At 49.8% G+C, this 21283-nt stretch overlaps 1 protein-coding gene across 4 annotated transcripts in view; it reads right to left on the bottom strand.

Moving 5' to 3' along the window:
* PTPN2 (protein tyrosine phosphatase non-receptor type 2) overlaps window positions 1-21283 on the bottom strand; it is a 567657-nt gene that overhangs the window by 276772 nt on the left and 269602 nt on the right. For all 4 annotated transcript variants that reach the window (XM_086965576.1, XM_086965579.1, XM_086965577.1 and 1 more), the window contains one exon: window positions 16300-16400. In XM_086965576.1, coding sequence (XP_086821702.1) covers window positions 16300-16400 — 101 coding nt within the window. The remainder of the gene's footprint in view (window positions 1-16299; window positions 16401-21283) is intronic.

Raw genomic sequence — 21283 nt, 5'->3', positions numbered from 1 at the left:
GACCTCTTCCCCTTTGAGGCCGAGGTACGTCTTCTATCGCCCTTTTCCTCAATAGGATGTCGGCCTCTGCCTGGAGCTCGCGCAGCTGAAACTGCGAGCTCACCGGCGGAATAGCTGGAGGCGGGCTGGTGAACCGAAGACTGTATCCATTGCAAACAATATTCAGCACCCACGTGTCCCGAGTAATTTTTCTCCACTCTGCCAGAAAAAATTGAACGCTTCCCCCCACCAGAGTGGATAACGGATGTGGGGGAAGTAAACGCTCAGGGCCTAGACCTGGCTGGGCCTTTGGTCGCTGTTGCGGACTGTTGGCTTTCTCTGCCACTCTGGCGTTTCTGGAAGGGCTTCCGGAACTGCTGCTGTTGCTGCTGTCCGGAAGTCTGCCCCCGCCCTCTGCCTGAGTTTCCGAACCGTCTCTGGAAGGGGCATTAGTTCTTCTTCTCAGGCTTCTCTAACCCGACAGCCGTCAGGGTTTCGGCTTCTGCTTTCATACAGGCCATTTCATCGTCCGCATGTTTGCCGAACTGGGTTTCCCCTGAGAAAGGCAGGTTGGCCACCCGCTTTTGCGCCTCCGGTTTGAGTGAGGTGAGGCGAAGCCAAGCGTGACGCCGTTGATTGATGCCGTGGCAGTATCCGTGTGCCGCCAGAAGAGATGCGTGCAAAAACCACAGTTGATGGACAGAATGCAGAACAATGTCATACAATCACCCCAGTATAGAGATCTGGGCCTAAATCCATTGTTTTTTTGCACTCCACTCCACCCCAGTTCAGACATGGCCATATGCAAATCAGTCTGACCCTGTGCCTCACGGAAACAGTCCAGCCCGAACTGCCAAGCCATGCCTTCCATGGACCGGAAACAAGCTTTCGAGGACCGGTTTCTGGCATTCCAGCCATCTTCACCCCGGCTTGCTTGAATCCAGTGGTGTGGAGTGCATGGGACTCACGTCTGAGCATACCCATCCCACTCGGGGTGACAAATGCAAAAACCACAGTTGATGGACAGAATGCAGAACAATGTCATACATTCACCCCAGTACAGAGATCTGGGCCTAAATCCATCGCTAAAGAACGGTGATGGATTAAACCCAGATCTTTTGACTGGGTGTGAGTGTTTGATTGAATCAGATGCTCCGTCCATCACCACCCCCTTTTGTACCGCTTTTGGCCGCCAAAAGTGTGGCAGGGTATGCTCAGACATGAGTCCCTTGCTCACTTTGCCACTGGATTCAAGCAAGCCGGACTGAAGACGGCTGGAATGCCAGAAACCGGTCCTCTGAAGCTTGTTTCCGGTCCAGGGAAGACATGGCTTGGCAGTTCGGGCTGGACTGTTCCCATGAGGCACAGGGTCAGACCTATTTGTATATGGCCATGTCTGAACTGGGGTGGCAGAGTGGGCTAAAGAATGGTGAGGGATTAAACCCAGATCTTTTGACTGGGTGTGAGTGTTTGATTGATTCAGATGCTCCTTCCATCACCACCCCCTTTTGTACCGCCAGAAGAGATACATCAGCAGCTGCGCTGATGATCTGGTTAGACACCATCATCCCCTCGTTTAATATAAGTCCAGAAAGTCCTCTTTCTTGTCACGAGGGAGGAGCTCAGCATACTGCTGGAGGGACTCCCATAGGGCACGATCATATCGCCCCAGCAGAGCCCCGGCACTTGCAGCCTTCATGGTGGTAGATGCCGTCCCACAGACCTTTCTGTCCGCCGAATCCAGCCACCAGCTGTCCTTATCAGGCGGCACTGTCCAAGAAGGAGTGGTGGCATGCTGCTTCTTAGCCGCTGTCACAATAACGGAGTCTGGTGTTGGGTCCATTCGAAGGAAAGCCGGGTCAGATTCCGGAGCACAGTATTTCTTGAGGAGCCTGGAGGGGGCTGCCTTCGTCACAGCCGGAGTGAGGAACAACTCCTTGGTGGGCTACTCCAATCTGGGTACCAACGGCAGCAGCGGTTGAGACAAATGCTTTTTGTGAAGCGTCTCGAAGATCAAGGACATCGTAGGTGTTGGCTCCGTCACCGTGATTCCTAGCTTAGTCGCACCCCTCAAGAGCACTTCCTGGAAGGAGAAGATATCGTCCACGGGCGACACCCTCGTCCCTGAATAATCCCTGGTGGAAGAGCCTGTGTGGGATCTGGATCTGCGCCTCCTGTGGCGTCGTCTAGATCGAGATGACGACAGGCCACGGCTCGACGATCTCCCTCTCCGGCCAAAGCGGGAGTGCGATCTTCTCGGCTGATCCGCAGGCCTCGCAGGAGCAGGCGATGTCGGCCTGGCCGGGACCCTTGGCCGAGGTGTCCCCTTAGGCGGTGTTGGATAGCGTGGCAACGAGGCCGTCCTGGGTGGAGGCACAGGTGGAGGAACCGAGGGAAGAGGCGGTGGTGGGAGCTGAGGCGGCGGTGACTGACGAGGAGCCGGCCCACGAGGCTGAGGTGGTGGTGGAGGCGGGGTGGGGTTCCGCGGAGGCGGACCCTTTGGCAAAGGAGGAAGGGTAGGCGTCCTAGGTTTAGTAGGCGTATACACCACTGAGTACACCGAGCCCGGTGACTGTCTTCTTCCTTGGCGACGATGGCGAACCAATCGGGGACCTCCTAGCGTCAGGACTCCTCCTGCGCTTCCTTGGCGTCAAAGAACGCCGTCTCGACGTCGACCGGTAGCGCCTCTTCGACGTCGACCGGTGGCTCAACGGCGAACGCCTCCTCGCCGGCGAACGCCTCCTCTTCGCCGACGGCAAGCGAAATGTCGCCTCGACGACGAGCGCCGACCCCGGGCCTTTTCATGACATCGATGACTCGACGATGACGTCGAAGATGTCGACGACAATGCTGTCGATGGTGGTCTGCTCTGCTCCCTCGACGCCGCTTCTCCCCAGAGCCCCGGGGAGATGCGGAACAGAACGTTGTCATCCCCCTCGACGCCGCAGTCGACGCTGGCGGAGAATAGGGACGCTTGCTGGACTTCCTGCTCCTAGGGAGCACCCCCAGAGGCCTCAGCATGGGCAGACCCACATTGTGCCTTCTGATGTCTTTCCTCGAGGCCTTGGAGCCTTATCTTCAACCGCTCTCTCAGGGTCCTGGCAGAGAGGGTTTTGCAGATTTCACACTCCTCTGGGATGTGAGAAGAGGGGAGGCAGAGGGGGCGTGGCTTGATGCCAAGGAGTATGGACGCGCTGTGAAGCGGCTCCTCAGCCCGTAAAGCCAACCGACCTCCCAATCTCCGCTAGTGCTGCTACCTGACCCGGGGTCGAAGGGGCGTATATCACTGCCCATCCAGGAGCCCCCGGCTGATCCCTGGTGCCCGCTAACACTGAAACCACCGCGCATGAATCCCGGTGTCTGGAGCACGTCGCCCCAAGATGGCGGCCGCACATCGCCGAACAGCAGAGTGATACTCCGGGCCGCCACAGACTACACAGACCCTTGGCGCCTGCACACCCTACGGTCGAGTTTGGAGGGGGCGATTCCCAATCGCTGAAGCCCATTAACGCGCCAGTGGCCCCCATGGGTGGGGAGCGAGACGTCATATTCGGGTCTCCCCCACCCGCCCGGCGCCAACATCTAGGCAAGTCCCCGGCTCGGGCCTACCACTGGTAAACCTTCACTGAGCACAGGTTCGCTCACCGTTTTCTGCCCTAAACCAAGACGCCCTTGGACTGGATTTACAACTGACGGCCTGCCTCTTGCCCAGATTTGAAGGCCAAGACCAAGACAGGTCAGTGCATTTGAAGGGCCTGCATAGACGCCGCAATTTAATTCCCGGGGCCTATCAAGACGCACCATAACAGACGCTGTCCCCCCCAATTCATTAACACTACTGCCTGAGTGCATTGCAGGGGACGACTGGCAGGGGCTGGGATTGGACTATGTGTTGCTTGATCCTCTTGAAGGCCCTCCAAAGTGCCCAGTGAGGCACTTGCTGCTCGCCTACATCCGACCTACCGACTCTGCAAAGGGAGATTCCTCCTGACCCCCTGCTCCTTATCAACAACCAGCTCTACGGGGCCACCTCCACCTGGGCCTTGGAAATACCGACCCCCTTCTCGAACTGGGATTGTGAGAACGCGAGGTCCGCTTCTCTGTCTCCCCTAAGATCGCCAGTGGGGGGCTCCTTCTCCCCCCCTCCAATCCTTCTCCAACGAGAGCGCCTCACTTTCATCCGCCTTTACAACCCCCTGCGAGGGTTAATTTTGCAATGGCCTCCAATAAAGGCAACCGGCCTTCAAATCAAAGGCAACTTAATAAACTATCATGGGGTTCTAAGGGGGAACCCAAGGATACAGCTCCGGATGCTACCCTTAAAGCGGCAACCCCCCCTCCGCAGGTGAGGCCTTCTCCCACACTGGACGACGTCATGGAAGCAATTGCGGGGGTCCACTCTTCACTCGAAACCCGCATCGACTCGGTGAACATTGAAGTGACACTGCTACGTGCCGACCTCCGGAAAATGGATTCCAAGGTGAAAGACATTGAAATCAAAACCCAGGCGCTCCTCGATGACACCTCCACGCTGCAGCAACAGGTGACCCAACTGCAGAAACAGCAACACCAGATGGAGGTGCTCCTTGTCGATTACGAAGGACGCGCCCGACGCAACAACCTCCGCATCCTGGGTGTTCCCGAGCGCCTCAAGGAGCCAGCCATTGACCTCTTCGTGGAGAAATTGGTCTTGCAACACCTCCAACCAAAACACCTCCCCAATTATTATTCCATAGAATGGGCCCATAGAGTTCCGGGGGGCAGACCGAAGCCGGGCGCTCCCCCTCGCCCCATCATGGCCCGTGTGTTGAACGTCCGCGACCGTGATGTTATAATCCAAACGGCATGAGTGGGACCACCTTTACGAACAGACAACGCGCAGATCACGATCTTCCCGGACTTCACCATGAAAGTACAGGCCAGTTGACGCAGCTTCCCGGAAGTGAAGAGGGCGCTCCGTGCACAGTCCATCAAATACTCTATGTTATTCCCTGCGAAACTCCGCATCGAAGCGGAGGGTAAGACCTGGTTTTTCGAATCTCCTGCTGAAGTTTGGGACTGGCTCGAGGGGTGGCGACAGTCTAATTTCACCCAATACCGGCGCAAGAAATCCGCATATCGCTCTGACGAAGTGGTGCCGCCGGAAAGTCAGGACCTGTTCACGGACAATGTGCAGGAAGAGTAACGACCTACAAAAAAAACCAAACTGGATCGAACACTTGAACCACTCCTCCTCAGACCAGTATGCTCTCCGTTTTGACCTTCAGACTCTACTCTTGGATGGTAAGTGCATATCGGGCCCCTTCTTCAGAGACTTATTTGACTGAAGCACGGTCCACCCCTTACCTCAATCACGCCTAGACTCCTATTTGATTGTTGATTATCGCATGGATTGGCTGAGTGGTGCTTTGTGACTATGTCCCCCGTTTGCACTGATTTCCATGTGACCCCAGGCGCAGGACTAGCCTACGTTTACGTATTATCAATGACTTCTACTATGTGAATGCTATTGTTGATCTTAGTTGGTTTTACTTGCACTAGATGACATCATCCTGTTGTTGGCTGACGAGGGCACCTTCGGCTCTCCACACTCCTCATCAATATCCGGGGGGGGGCGACAGGCACTCTGCCTAGTTGGGGAGTGGATAGTTTTAAGTCTGCGGCAGGGACGCAGGGAGGGGGGTTGTTAAGGGGGGATACAGCAAGGGGGGTGGGTTTGGGAGGGATGAGAAATGTTGGGAAGTTACGGGAGAGACTCCTTTGGTCTCTGTTTTTGTTCTTTCTTATTCGTTGCAGAAAATTCTTGATCATGGAACGTGGCATGCAGCGCGCCGCGACCCCACGCGCTACCTCTAGCGACCTCTCACTTATTAGCCCAGCTATGTGTCACCATATGGAACGTGGCATGCAGCGCGCCGCGACCCCACGCGCTACCTCTAGCGACCTCTCACTTATTAGCCCAGCTATGTGTCACCACGATATATCTATTGCCTAGACTTTGGCCATGCTGAGCTTCGCAAATGGCCCACGGTAGCCCTCTCCCTTGGAGCCATTTTCTATAGACAGCACTCAATACACCACAAACCACTGATCCGTGCACAATATCACTTCTTTAGGCCGCCATGACACCCCCCTCAACAACGTCTCTTGCCATCATGACGTGGAACGTCAACGGTCTTGGCAATAGGATAAAAACAGGGGTGGTCATGCAATATCTTAAACGCCATTCTCCAGACCTGGTTCTCCAAGAAACGCACCTAATGGGTAATGCGTGCCAAGCGCTGCACCGAGGTGGTTATAAATTACTCGTACACGCCGGTTTCACCTCTGGATCCAGGGGCACCGGTATTCTGGTGCGAAGAAACGTGGCCCTAACATGCACAAAAACGTGGGCCGATCCCCTTGGACGCTTTGCTGTGGTAGAGGCCACCTGGGAAGGCAGGCCACAAAATATCATTTCAGTTTACATCCCCCCAGCCCATGGCACTGCCGCACTCCAGACCCTACAACGCCTAATGCTTGATCTTCCACAGGGACCCCTGCTTATTTTAATAGGACGATGAATGATGCCATAGATCGGCACCCCCGCGTCCTTCACATAAGTCGAGCTCAGACCTATCTGACTTTACACAAACAATGGGGCTCGAAGACCTATGGCACGTATCCCACCCACACACGTCTTATTATACACACTATTCCAACACTCACAATAGTAGCTCCCGCATAGACTACCTATTCTCACCCACAACAGATTTAGAGTTCTTTCGCCATCCAGAGGGGCTCCCTAGAGGGATCTCCGACCACTCCCCACTCACTGTGCAATTCACACACCACCGCCAAAAGACGCGGCCCTTTAATAATCACGCCCTGGCTCTTAAAAATCCCAGACATACAAAATTGCTTACTTGAACACACCGAATACTACTTGGCCGAAAATGTGGGATCCGTGGCTTCGGCTATAACAATATGGGAGGCATATAAGGCAGTAATCAAGGGCAAAGAACGGTTATATCCACAAACAAAGTGAACACTTGTTACAAGTAGAAACAGACATCATCAACCTGGAATCCCTCCACAACACGAACCCTACGGACGACATAACGGCCCGCCTTCGGGCGAAACAAATAGAATATAGAGCACTGGCTCTTGAAAAGACGCAAGCCAAGCTCTTAAAAACCCGTCACCGTGTCTACGAGCTGGGAGACAGAGCGGGCAAGATGCTCGCATGGCTTGAAAAACGCGAGCAGGGTTCGCGGTGGATCCCAGAATTGACCCTGCCAGATCAGTCTACTGTCACAGATCCGGGAGATATAGCGGAGCGGAGGCCTTTGCCGCTCACCTGGAAGGGGTCTATACCACCAGAGCCCACTACAACGCTGCAGAATCCAAACTGCTCCTTGCTGAAATGAGGCTCCCTACTCTCTCCGAGCCCGAGATGCAGGAGCTGGAGGCTGACCTCACAACGGAGGAAGTTGAAAACGCCTTGTTCGCCATTCAATCAGGCAAGGCAATGGGCCCCAACGGCGTCCCAATTGAATTCCTGAAGGGTATGGCAGGTGAGATCCTCCCGCACCTTAAAGCAATGTTCGGCTGCTTGCCACAGGATCAAGAATTGGCTTCGATCGTGGTTATTCGTAAGCCCAACAAACCAGCTACTGACTGCAGCTCCTACCGACCTATCTCTCTCATTAACACTGAAGTAAAAGTCCTTGCCAAGCTCCTAGCCACCAGACTCATGGCAGCTCTCCCCGCTCTAATACACGAAGATCAATCGGGCTTCTTGCCAGGCCGCAACACTGCGCTCAATCTCCGCCGTGTCCACAATGTCATGAGTAGGAAACCGTACCTCCAAGAAGACACAGCTATCCTTTCCCTCGATGCAACACTTGCCTTTGATTCTATCGAAAGGTCTTACCTCTTCGCTTTGGCTTTGGCCCCAAATTTATACAATGGGTTCTACTACTCTACACTGATCTCTGGGGACAGGTATATGTCAACAGACATACGTCCAGGCGCTTTCCTTTACACAGGGGTACAAGACAAGGATGCCCTCTGTCCCCCCTGTTATTCACCCTCACTCTTGAACCTCTAGCTCACTGGATTAGCACCGACAATTCCATCCAAGGTCTTCGGTGGAATGCTGACACAGTCGATAAGATTTCATTATACGCAGATGACATCCTAGTATATATCTCCTCCCTAAACAGCCTGCTACATGTGGTCACCAACTTTGGCAAATACTCGGGCTTCTCTATTAATTGGTCTAAATCGGTGCACTATGTTCTCCATGGTCCACCCCCACCTCTCCCGCGAGGCTCCTCCATCGAAATCGCCCAAGACGGTTTTAAATATTTGGGAATCTTTGTTACTCCGGACCCCCAACTGTTACATGAACGTAACCTCAAAGGCCCGCTCTAGAGACTCCATGCCGACGTCTCACATTGGAGAACGCTCCCCCTCTCTCTCCCAGGTAGAGCTGCCCTATTTAAGATGCTTGCGCTCCCTCGATTCCTTTATGCCCTACAAAATTGCCCATTTCCCATAGCTGACTCTTATTTCAACCTAATCGAAGGAGACCTTCGCCTCCTTCTATGGGATTGCGTCTCTCCCCGCATTGCTCTCATCTCTCTCACGCAAGGGTGGTATGATGGAGGTATCGCCCTCCCCAACATCCGTCTCTACTATTGGGCAACCCAATTGGTCGCCACCAACTCGTGGATCTACGGCACACCCACAAACCCTGCCTTTAACTTAGAAAAATATCAAACAGGCCGTGGCGGCTACCTTGAGGATCTTTACGGCAAACGTTCTCGCACCCGATATATTGGCCCAATGTCCCACACATTATCAATATGGCACCGTGCGAACAAACAACTCTGGTGGGCCAACACCCTCACACGGTCCACCCCACTCTGGACCTCATACAAGCTAGGCACCCTCTGTAATTACAGAGGCTTTGATAAATGGGACACACTAGGCATATCCACTATTGGTGACTTACTCAACAAGGACAAACTACTTACATTCAAAGAGCTGCAAAACACATACGACCTGGCACAATCCGAGACTTTCCGATACCTCCAAATTAAACACGCCATAATCACCAACGTCCCTGATCTCGCCTCTCTTCCACAATCCTCACCCCCTCGAGGACAGCCTCTTATCAGAACCCCTTCAGGCCAAAGCGATATCCTACACTTAACTTAAATTGTGCAACAATATGCCAAACACTTTTCACCTTTTGCAAGATAAATGGCAGACGGACGTCGGTACCCTAGATGATGTGGACTGGCAGTCAGCATTGCTGTCCGCACGCGAGTCAGCCATCAACCATAGATTCAGATTAATACAGCTAAAAATATTACACAGAACATACATGTCTGGTCCCTTCTAGCCAGAATAGGCCGACGCCCACCTGACCTCTGCCTCCGACATTGTGGCCTAACAGGTAACTTCTATCATACACTGTGGGAACGCCCTGCGGTCCAAGACCTTTGGAATCGCGCCGTCCAGAAAATGATTGATGCTCTAGGGAAACCGGTCCCTTTGACCCCCAAATGTGCTCTTCTTAATATATGGGACCCCACAGATTTAACTGCAATTGAACAGCGATGGGCGGCCCTAAGCTTCCTCCTATTGAAGAGTGAAATAGCCATGCAATGGGGCTCACGACGCAAACCGCTCCTGATTAGATGGGTAGCTGCAATGGACATGTGCATGCTGTCTGAAAAATCGGTTTACAAAACTAGGGGGTGCCCCGGAGTCTGGGACAAGAAATGGGGTCGCTGGAATGCCTATAGGGGCGAATTGTGTACTTCCCCCATCAGCAGATATGGAAATGACCAGGCCTACCATCCCTCAGTGATTGTGATTGTGGTTGCTGCTGTGCTGTATGTGCTCTATGACTAGATTATTGACTGCGATTGTTTAGATAAATATTTCCTCTGCTTCGAACAATAACGTTTGTTTAAAAAAAGAAAAACCATAGACCTATAGACTATCCGGAATACGAATTTGACTGCCCTGTGCATACCTTGCTTTATCAAGCCGCCAGACCTCCGGGATGTCGGCTGAAGGGCTGTGTTACTCTGACAATGATACTAGGTAACTGTACGTAACGCAGCCGGCCCTTGGGGTTGTAGGCTCTATGCTGTGTCAATTCATGCTTTTGCAATAAAGGTCTTGGAAAAAAAAAGAAAAAAAAAATAAGAAGAAGAGGGGAGGCAGACGATGCACTCCATGTGGGTCGGATTTGGCCTTTTTTCTATCACATTCTGGGCAATTGTCAAATAATCCAGGCATTTTGAAAATATAGTCAAAAAAAGGGCTTAGTACTTAACAACAAGCACTACACACAAGCAAAAGTGAAAAATCACCAAATAAACCCTTGAAAGGGAGAGCTCAATGCTCCAGGGTCCTGCTAGCAGGAACCGGAAAAAAGAACTGAAAGTAAAAGGGACCTGCTGTGCATTCTGGGATACTGAGAGAGTTCTGGAAAGTTTTCTTAAAGGCACAGTATCCTATTTGAGCCACATAATGGCAGCCTATGGTGCTTGTCTGTCCATTCCTTCCTCTCTATCATTCCAGAGGCTTTTGCTGGTAGAGGCAAGTTTTCTCTGTGAGGAAACTGGGCAAGCTGTGGTGTTTGTGTGGTTATTTTGGTGGAATTTCTAGTTGAAGTACTGGGCAGTGTAGCCTGTGGATATAGGCTGCATTATCTGTCTTTAAATTCTCTCCTAAGTGTCTTTGCAGTTCTGCATTTTTTGACAATTTAAGAGATTATTTTTGATTGCTCCGTGGTCCACGCGCATGGGCGGGACTATTCACTAGATTATGACTATAACAGAGATTCCCCTACTACAGAACTTGGCTTCCCACTCCCTAATGGTCTTTGGGTGTATGAAGGCACAAGGATTGCAGACTGCATCATTGTGCTCCGATCAGACACTACATGCAGTTGTCATGTGGATCCTAAATCTACCTTTTGGAACATTTGTGACAATACTTTTAATCTTTAAGGGTTGCCGGAGACATTTGATCTAGTACTTGTCAAAATACTAATAAATTTGCTACATAAGACAGAGAAAGGATTCTGGACCTTAATCAATTAGATGTGGAAAAACAGGAACCGATGCCAATGAACTGGCTAGTGCTCAATACACTCTGGTAATGTCATGTCCAGTAGCTAAAGATACATGGTGGTACGGTTAAGATATTGCTCGGGGAAAGCTTTCCAGACAACTTGACAATTGATAAGTTTTATAACCAGCAGAATGATTTATCTAGCAGAAGAGCATTTCTGATTTGAGGGAGGACCTCTTCTTAAAGCATAAATGTACCAAAACCGAGCAAATTATGCTTATATTGGAGGGGCCATTCCACAATACAATAGTGTGTGTCCCTGATCTAACCACCTGCAAGAGCTTCCTCTTCTGTTCCCATTACACACATAACTAGGCCAGTCTGGTGCAGCATGCTGCAAGCTCCAACCGCACCACCACTGCAACACTTCACTACCAGGAGTGGCCTGAGGAGTTCAGAAATACTGCAGTTCAGGTTTGCTGCAGGGGCAGAAAGAAGGAGTGAAATGGCAGGCTTACAAGCAAATCCCTCACTTCCTTACATAATACTGACATAGGACACCTTAGCTCAAATTTGAAGACCCTAGTAAAAGCCCTGAAAACCAGTCAAATGCCTAGGGTAGCAACTGGGTGATAGAACCGCCAAACATGGACTGAAGGACAATGATTTAAAACGGACAGTCAGGGAGGTAAAATGGTTGTCTGTCTAATCCTCAGTCATCCACAGAACACAGTTTCTTCCTCAAGTTAGAAAACCCAATCGCAGAACAATGGTGTGACGTATGGAGTTTGTATAAAATTACAGCCTGAATATAAAGCAGGAGGGTAGAAATCACAGTAGGGAGCTAGAGGATGTCTTGGGTGTGAACTGAGGAGTCTATTTCCATCTCTCCCACAGGACTAAGTCACACCCACACCATGGCCATGAATAGAAACCACTGCCAACCAAAGGAACCTGGGTAAGCAATGCCACTGGGCACAATTATTGATCCCTCTAGCTACTGTCCAAATAAGCCTAACTTTATTTAGGTGAATTATATGCTGGAATAGCTATCCAATTACTGGAATGTATTAATAGAGGTCGTTGCGTGGTTCTGCAAAGTCGAGTTAAATATTTGTGTTGCTTGCAGGTTTCTTTTGTTATAGTTCTGATCTTGTGCCTCCACAAAGTCAAGAATATTGGTGTGGTATTTGATGCTAACATGACCCTTGAGGGACGTGGCCAAACAACAAGGCCAACAGGAAGTAAGGTCCAGAGCTCCCAGATGGCCTGTGACAAAATCCTTAAAAATCCTGAAACCAGCCTGCATATTACTCATGAAATTGTGTGTGGGTACCCTCTGCGCACCTGCTCTGGGGTGGCCGGGGCAAGATTGAGCCCCACTGTTGGAGAATGTGTACCAGTACCAAAGGCTTGACATGGGCCTGGGAATGGAGCCCGCAGAGCCATTTGTGTAGAGGCCGAAAGCAGACGCCCAGGCCCTGCAGCACATGGTTGTGGCGGCCCGCACTGAGCTCAGCTGGAATCTGGAGGAAGCGGTCTGCCTGGCGGTTTACCCACACTTCTGACATTGAGGCATACAGCCCTCCCAGATTCAAGCAGCTGGGGGAGGGAGGCACCACTGCAGAAAGCCCACGCGGAGGCCGAGGTGGGCTCGCTGGGCGCCAAGGCTCCCAGTGTCCCAGCCCAGCAGCATCATAGCCGGGAACTGCGAGCCAGAGCCTGTGTGCAAATTCTGCTTAACAGCGACCGGGAGCAGTGGGCCCTGTGAACTACCCAGCCACCCAAAGGCCTGCGGGTGGCTGCTGCGGTCTCGCTGGCTGAGCCCTGGTGAATGGAATGAGGTGACCCTACACTGGCCGATGTCATGAGCGACCCATGATACTGCTGCTGTCCTTATGACAGATGCTCATTGAGACGGCCCACAGCCAAATGAAACTGCAAGCTTTGAGGCCTGAGCAACTGCAGCGGGCCTGAGGCAGCGTAGTGGATGTAGATGTCTCAGTGGCTTGACTCCTCCAGTGAATTAACTGCCCCGGACCATCACATAGACACTGCAGGTCCACCACTTTGTGCGATGGACTTTGACTGGGGCCCAGCGCACTAACAGAAGCGTACTCAGAGACAGTGGCTGAGGGAATAGGTGACCCTGTTAAACCCTATCCATCCCCCTCCGAATATGTGAGTCTCAAAGGGTAAACATGTTTTTTAACTGCAGCTAGTCTCATCCAATATTAAGTTTTCAGCCGAGTAGCAGATCTAAACAGCGAGGTGAATGTATATGTAGTCGATTTGTATGCCTAACCGAACTGCATGCATGCATACATTTGAAAATATGAATGTACAATAAGCTCCCCGCAGCAACGTAACCACCAGCCTTCAGTTACGCTTCTACTCTTTGAAAATGCAAATGAAGTTTTAAAGCCACACTTGAGAGCTAGCTACGGGTTCACACTCTGTTAATTTATCGCTGTTCCCATAATTACCCTAAGCAAGAGGTCCTTTTATACTTAATTGCCATTTGCACTTTACCTTGTTCCCTGGGGGAGCTAATATACTCACAGGCTTGGCCACCACCGGATAGCTCCCACAAAGATTAATAGTAGCTGCACGCTTGTATTTTAAGTTACCGGTGCCCCTCGTCACCCTGAATGTGTGGCTCACCCGGCATCACCCGTTAAATATCTTTCAAGTATTACACCTATCATATTCAGTCACTTTGTATCCCAGTCAGTTTTTTTTTTATTCTATGATCGATACTTCTCGGTAAGATTTTAATTAATCGTATACAAATAAAGATTTATTTGATTTGAATTAGCTCTGTGGCCAATCTCCCACTCTAAGCTTTCTCATCATTTAGAAATTCTCTTGAAAAGCCTCAGCTAGTCCATAGTAAGGGTCAGTCCTTGTTCTCTCTCCACTCTGAAAAGACGCACCAGCTTCGGGGACACCGGCCCTCTACCCAGATACCTTGAGCAGATGCAGAGCCATGAAGCAAAGTCAAAAGGGGGCTGCAAGCATGTGCAGGCTGAGCACAACAGATTTTGGCAGGATTCTTTTTTCCCTCATGCTAGATGGTGAGTTGGCAACTCCGCTGGGCAGATGTCCTGGTGCAGGCTGAGAATCAGTCTGCTTCGAGTCCCAGGACTGGGTGGCTGTCAGATAAGCAGATTCTAGTGCCTTACATTCTTAGCAGCAGTGACAGTGCAATCAGGCAAAACGTCCAGTCGTCGCCTCGGGCTGCTGCACTCAGGATCGCAATTTCATAGGTCACTATGACACACAGTGGATAAGTGCCTTGTGGTAGCAGCTTAAGTTACAGTAGCACAGTCTGATATGGCACACTTGGGCATGTGTGGGCTGCGATAAAAGGGATTTATTTGAGTACATGTCAGCAAAAGCCACAGGCCCAACAGCAGGCATGTTTTGTCAGGGCAAACTCACCGAGCACGCTTTGGAAGGTGCCAAAGATCATCTGCTTCAGCGAGGGTGACAGACCCCAACCTAAAGCACATTGGTCATGCTCTCAGGAGTCTCTGGTGAACAGATCATAAGTTCTAGGGTCAACCACTCTTGCCCACACAGTCAGCTCCTCCTGGATCACTCCTTCCTTTTCTGAGGCAGAGTACTTCCAAGACAGGGAAAAAGATTTTACTTCAGACCAGATGGTGATGTTCCCTCACATCTGGGAAGCCTAGTGACAGGCAGGCACCAGCTCTGGTTGCACAGCATTTTTCAGGGTACTCCGTGGAGCACCCCATCCTTGGTCATATATAACTTTGAACTAGAAAAGTAAGAGGGTCAACAGCTCCCATTGTAATACAGGTACAGCCGACAAGAGCTGTGTATCCACTACTTGTGCTTTCAGTAGCTATGTGGGTCGGTTCTCCATTCATGTGTTCTTCTCAGGCTGACTTCCGGACTCATTCCTTGTGTACAGTAATGTTTGTTTAAGAGGGATTGCCTCCTGGCAAAAGCAACTACAACAGGGGCATAAAGAAGAGTGAGCATTCAGCACCTGGCTAGCAACAATCAAAGGAAACAGTGATCGGGAACTACCCATCTCTGACCAACAGACACTGCAGTCCCACAGTTCACTCCCACCTTCTATCAAAAGGCAGTTCTCAGGAAGACTAATCAGTAGCCCTCTGACCTATTCTAATTTCTACGGGCAACGCCGTCTCCTTTCCTCCCACTTCAATGTCAAGAATGCTCTCCCTCTTGTCTAAGCAATGTCAGCAATATACTTACATTTTCTAGGAAAGTAACCTCCTCTCCATCACGTTGTTCACATGCCCTGAACTGGAGCATTCCACTCTTCACTTCCATGTTCTACGTTAAACGCATCTAGCGTGAACAATATGAACAGGGGTGGGTTCTGCGCTCACAGTGCCACTGGACTACAGCTGCATCACACTTTTGTGGCTCATAGGGCAAACAAGGTCTGCGTTGCTTGTGTTAATGTCTAGTGAGAATCTGGCTTGACAATTCGGTCTGAACTGTTCCAACTGTATGTATGTATAGGCATTTATATAGCGCACTACTTACCCGGAGGGTCCCAAGGCGCTTCGACCGCTGCGAAACCCTTCCTGGCTTCCCTGAGAGATGGTCCCTTAATGGGTATCTCCAGGGTGAGACCAGGCATCCCCGGCGGTCTGGTGGGGCCGTTAGTGAAGATGAGGCAAGCTAAAGCCCAGAGTTGCCGAGTGTGATCGCTGATCAGAGTGGGCACCGAGGCGAGAGAATTATCGAGTCCGCTGACCCTGGTCCCGAAGCCTGCCGCGCCGGGAATCAAACCCTGGTCCCGGGCCGTCCTCTGCTCTCGGGTCTGCCGCCTCTAACCAGTGGAGTAATACGGATTTGGAAATGGTTGGTCTCCGTCAGAGTAGAATAATATGCAAAAAAATAAGAAATGGAATGTGGTTCTCAGTAATTACCAGTGGCTGAGATAAATCCAAGCCTTCCACACATCACTTTTGTATTCTTCCAAGTTAAACAAAGGCATGTCTTAGCTTTTAAATATTTACAAGTCATAATTTTCTTTTTATCGCCAGTACATATCAAGTTTTAAGGTTTGCTAAATTTAAAAATATCCAAAAGTGGCACCAGCTATCATACAAGTGGCAAGATATTTCAAATCCTACACTAAATCGAAACAGTAAGTTTATGCCTACTTCAGAAATGGCAAAGTCACCCCAAAGCTCGCAAAACAGTTGTTTGTAATATTGTTTGTCTTACCTGTGTCAAAATATAGCTTCTTTGGGCTTCTTCCATCACAATGAGGCTGGCATTGATGTAATCATTTTCAACATTTTGCAATTTAACACGACTGTGGTCAACTAAGGGAAAAAAAATACATTTTTAGAAGAAAGTGGAGGCACATCATAAGAACACAGTAGATGTGTTTACGACTAAGTGCATGGGCAACATGAAGTGAAATGTACACTAAGTTTATTGAATATTGTTTTTATCACATTACATTTTGTCGACAGAATGCTGGTGCAGACCAAAAAATGCTGAAAAGCCGCCAAAAGTAGTGGTGGAGGAAAGCGGGGGACAGTGCTTGGTAATGGGAACACGCACAGCCATCTCACAAAACTATACATATTACCTAACTTCTGGTGCTTAACATTACGTTCCCCTTCATCGTAGATGTAACATAACTTGTCACTTTCATTCTGTTTAATGACCGCAATAAATAATCAAAATGCATTAACAATTGTTGCGTTTATTATTTGAGAGTTCATCTTTAAGAAAAGACATTCTTTATACTCAATCCAGCATCATTAAGGTTCGCCAGCAGTAGGCATTCTAAATGTTGCTTTATCAGTAGGACATTTCAGGTGTATTTTGATATCATTCATTTGATGGTTCCTTTAATGATTTTGCATTACATCTCCACTTAGAAGGTCATCCTTTTTAGGTTAAACATCATTACGGCCTGAATCAGACATGGCCTCTGCATACTCTGCACATAGTACTGCCCGGGGGGAGTCGGACCAAGTAAGGTTCAAGCTGTATGCCACTGCCTGAGCCCAAAGCATCCATTGGACTCAAACCACAGAACTATCGTCTGTTTAGAGATTAAGACCCTCTTTTTTTTACTTGCAACAAGGCACAAAGTATCACCCGCACACAAGGTTTATCAAAAGCAAGGATTATTAAAAAAAACTGCTACTGCTGTTAGCAGATAAGACGCAATGTTATGTTGAGTATGCATGGAGCCATATAAATTCAAATCCTTCCCTTTTCTATCCATCCACTATCCTTCTCAATCCAAATAACGAACATGCCCACCACTTAAATTACTTTCATATTTCCCTATGCTAATTCACCACTAATCTTTTATGGTTACGGAGTAATGTGCTACTCGCCAAAAAAGCGCTTCAATGACTCGTATGGGGCAGTAAGCACTATATAAATGCAATTACAACACAATAATAAAGCAGCTATCTGGGTCCGGAAAAAACAGCACTCCCGGACCACAAAGCAAGTTTATATAGGACAGTATTTAGCCTTTCATCCCGCGTTCAATGAATGTTGAGGTTATAATGGGAACAGAGGCATCAACATAATTCCAATGTTGCTCGTCATAAAATGAATGCGTGGAATTATTAAACCTCTAGCATTAAGGTTATATCAGCTACATAAAGTAACCCACTGGGGGATGCAGTCCCTAATCACATTCACAGCAAACATTGCAGTTGCCAAGAATTGAGAGGTCACAGTGCAGAGCCGTTACAGTAACGGTCAACGCTTCGATTAGCTCTCTCCTTGCCCTGCACTGCACACACATGGACTACGGGGCTGATTTATGAGTGGCGGACATTTTATAGCGGTGGCTTGGTTTCTCAGTTCAGTAGGATCCTTTACTCCTTCCTCTGCCTCATTTAGAGCCCGCCATGCATTTTATCAGTTTAGGAAGCCACCAAGGATTTGCACTTTTACGGGAAGATGATGCTGCCCCTTATGACTCATCCTTCAGTTATTTCAAAATTGTATTACTGTAAACCGTGTTAGAAGGCTGCCAGAAATTGGACTGCACCATTCCAAGCAGCCAAGCTGCCAATATCTGCAACAGTAGTTTGCTCGGGTTTCCCTAAATCCATCCATCACAGTGCTCAAATGAGCGCTGCTTTGGTAGCGGGAGTAGGTACTCGATTTTTTTTTAAACTGCCTGCCGGGAACATGGCTTGCAGCCGACAGGCTATAAATGCAACTTTCTCTTTTTTTCAAATAAACAAGGCAGCGTTATTGTATTATAATCAATGTGACTGGAATAAAGGGCATTCACTGCGAGAAAAATTCTGACAAATCGAACCTTGACATAATGCTCGTAAAGATAAAAATCTACAGTCAATAGAGAAAAAACTGCAACGACCCCGAGAGTAAACAGCACGGACTGTAACTTTTTATTTTTTACAAGAAACAATTTATTGAAAGCAACCAGCTTCATGCACATGGATGCTTTTCCAGCTGTTAGATAAAGAGCTATGTTGGTATATCAGCGTTGTTGTTTTATTTAAGATACATGCTACTATTTCAGTGATCAACATTTTATAACCAGTTGCAGTATAACAAATGAAAACTATTAGTGCAGAGCTTCAAAAGAAAACTAGGCGTAAGACGCAGGGAAAGCTAAGGAAACCTTCTGATAAGATCGAAGAGTAGCAAGCAGCCTTCCCCTCATTATTTGTAAAGACATTTTGTACAGGCAACTGTTCATTGGAAAAAAAGTCAGTTTAAAAGGTCAAGATCAAGTTTAAATGCTGAATCGAAATTTGCCTAGCATAGTAACGGTAAGTTTCAAGGACACGGAGGTGAGGATTATGCTTTTTTCCTTCTTCGCTGTTTATTTAGCTCAACACACAGCAGCCAAAAAGCAATAACACGAGCCCTAAACCCCAAACAAAGGTAAAAGGGCTACAACATCAACAAAATATTTCATTAGAAAAACTACAAGTCCCATGACAGCAAGTCAGGCAGTCCACAGTTTAGTCCTTCCTCAAAGTCCATGCAGGCTAGAAAAGACGTCCTCCCTGTGACTACTTCCTCATTCTTCGCGCGAGTCACGCCATAGTATCACTGGTCTTGTTTCGCACCATCATTTCCAAGCAAGAAAATACACAAAGTCAGCGGTGCAAGGATAAAAATCCCTATGTACACCATCAGAAAAAATATGACTGTGAGAACAGTGAAGGTTATAACCACACATTAGAGGAAACCTGACTATAATGCAGAACGGGGGGGGGGGGGGGGGGGGGGGGGGATTGCTTCCGCAGAAGGCCAGGGAGGGATAATCCTCGCTTCCGTGTCCTTAATAGAATTGAAACTTACCGTTACTATGCTAGGCAAATTTCGATTCTATGTCAGGACCAGAGGCTTCAGATTATGCTAGTTCAAAGCTTACTTACCACCAATTGTGCGATATCCACCACCGGTTTAAAGTAGAACCGGTTAGAAGTGGAATGCGAGGACCAGTCCGCCGCGCGCATTAGGTCCTCCAAGCGGGCTCCAACGAAAAGCCTTCAAAGCCATGGCCCCTCTGGCCGAGTGTGCACCAAACTGTTTCGTATCAATACCTGCTTCCTGCATGATCCACCGTACCCATCTGGCAATGGTGGGTGATGAGACAGCCTTGTGCGGTTTTCGCAACGCAATCAGTAGCTGTTGTTCGCCCGCCGGGCTAAGTTCCAGGGTCGCCTCCTCATATGCGTTCAAGCATTGTACCACACAAAGTTTGGGGACGTCGACGAAATACGGGTAGGAAATCGTCCTTGACCCACATTTCGTACGGCGCCCCAAAGTGAAGACGACCCTATCAGGTGAAAAAACCCTCGCTGAAACATCCAGAGCTCGCACATCCGAAACCCGCCTGCATGAAACCAGGCACAAAAGCATCGCTAATTTAGCTGATAGCTCTTTCAAGGACAAATACTTATTCGGTTGCCAAGACAAAAAAAGATTCAACACAAGGTTGACCGCGGTTCAGGGGGCAAGGAAAGACGAATACCCCTCAAAAGCCTACAGACAAAAGGATGTGCCCCAATCGGAGCACCTTCCACCGGGTGGTGGCCTGCTGAGATCGCCGAACGCATCGCATTGACAGTGCGATAGGCCAGGCCGGCCGAAGCCGAGTCCGCCAGAAAATTTAGAACTGGAATGACGCCTGCGACCAGGGAATCCAGACCCCGTCGAAGACACCAACAAGACCACTTATTCCAGGCCAAGCGGTACCGTTTCGCTGTGCTACCGGCCCAGGCCCTGGAGAGGAAAGTCTCAGCTGGTCCCGAAAGACCAGGGAGCGACTAGCGTCGCCCGAAAGCCTCCACGCCATGAGGTGGAGAGAGCTCTGTATCACCAGAGGATGGGGGTCCCCGTCCGTGTTGAGAAGAAGATGCGGAAACCGGGGGAGTAGGATTGGAGAATCCCAGGAAAGTTCCAGAAGAACTGGAAACCAAACTTGAGATCTCCACCAGGGGGTCACCATGACCACCTCCGCTCGCTGGCGGCGAAGCTGGGCCCCCGCCCTCAGTATCATCGAAAACGGAGGGAAAGCGTACGACCTCTCTGGATCCCAGTCCTGGAGGAAAGCATCTGTGGCTTCCGTGAGAGGGTCTGGCTCCCAGCTGAAGAACCGCGGCAGCTGATGGTCCAGACGGGATGCAAAGAGATCCACCGAGAACTGGCCCCAAAGACTGTCCAGCCACCTGAAGACCTGTGGGTCCAGTTTCCACTGACTGGAGTCCCTCAAGTGCCGGGAGTGCCAATCCGCTACTTGATTGGCCTGGCCTGGCAAGAACTCCGCCGTCACTGAGACGTAGTGTTTCAGGCAATAATCCCAGAAATCCTTCCCTAGATCCGCTAGGGTTTTGGAGCGAGGGCCACCCAGGTGGTTGACGTAGCAGACATGTTGTCCATCCGAAGCAGGACACAGGAACAAACTGACTCTTTGGTCCAACAGAGTACCGCGAAGGACCCCGCCAACAGCTCTAAGCAGTTGATATGCAGTTCCTGCTCCTCGGACGACCAGACTCCGCCTGCAGAGAACTCTCCGCAACAGGCACCCCAACCGGCTCTGCTGGCGTCGGACTCTATCACCAAGTCCGGAACCGGACCGAAGATCGCCCGACCATTCCAGGCCTCCATATGGGCGAGCCACCATGCCATTTCCTCCTTCACTTCGGCGAAGAGGGAACAACCTGATCGTAGGTCAATCCCC

Source organism: Lissotriton vulgaris, chromosome 4_1 (assembly GCF_964263255.1).
Source record: "Lissotriton vulgaris chromosome 4_1, aLisVul1.2, whole genome shotgun sequence".
NCBI classification, from domain to species: Eukaryota; Metazoa; Chordata; class Amphibia; order Caudata; family Salamandridae; genus Lissotriton; species Lissotriton vulgaris.
This window is presented reverse-complemented; position numbering and strand designations above follow the sequence as displayed.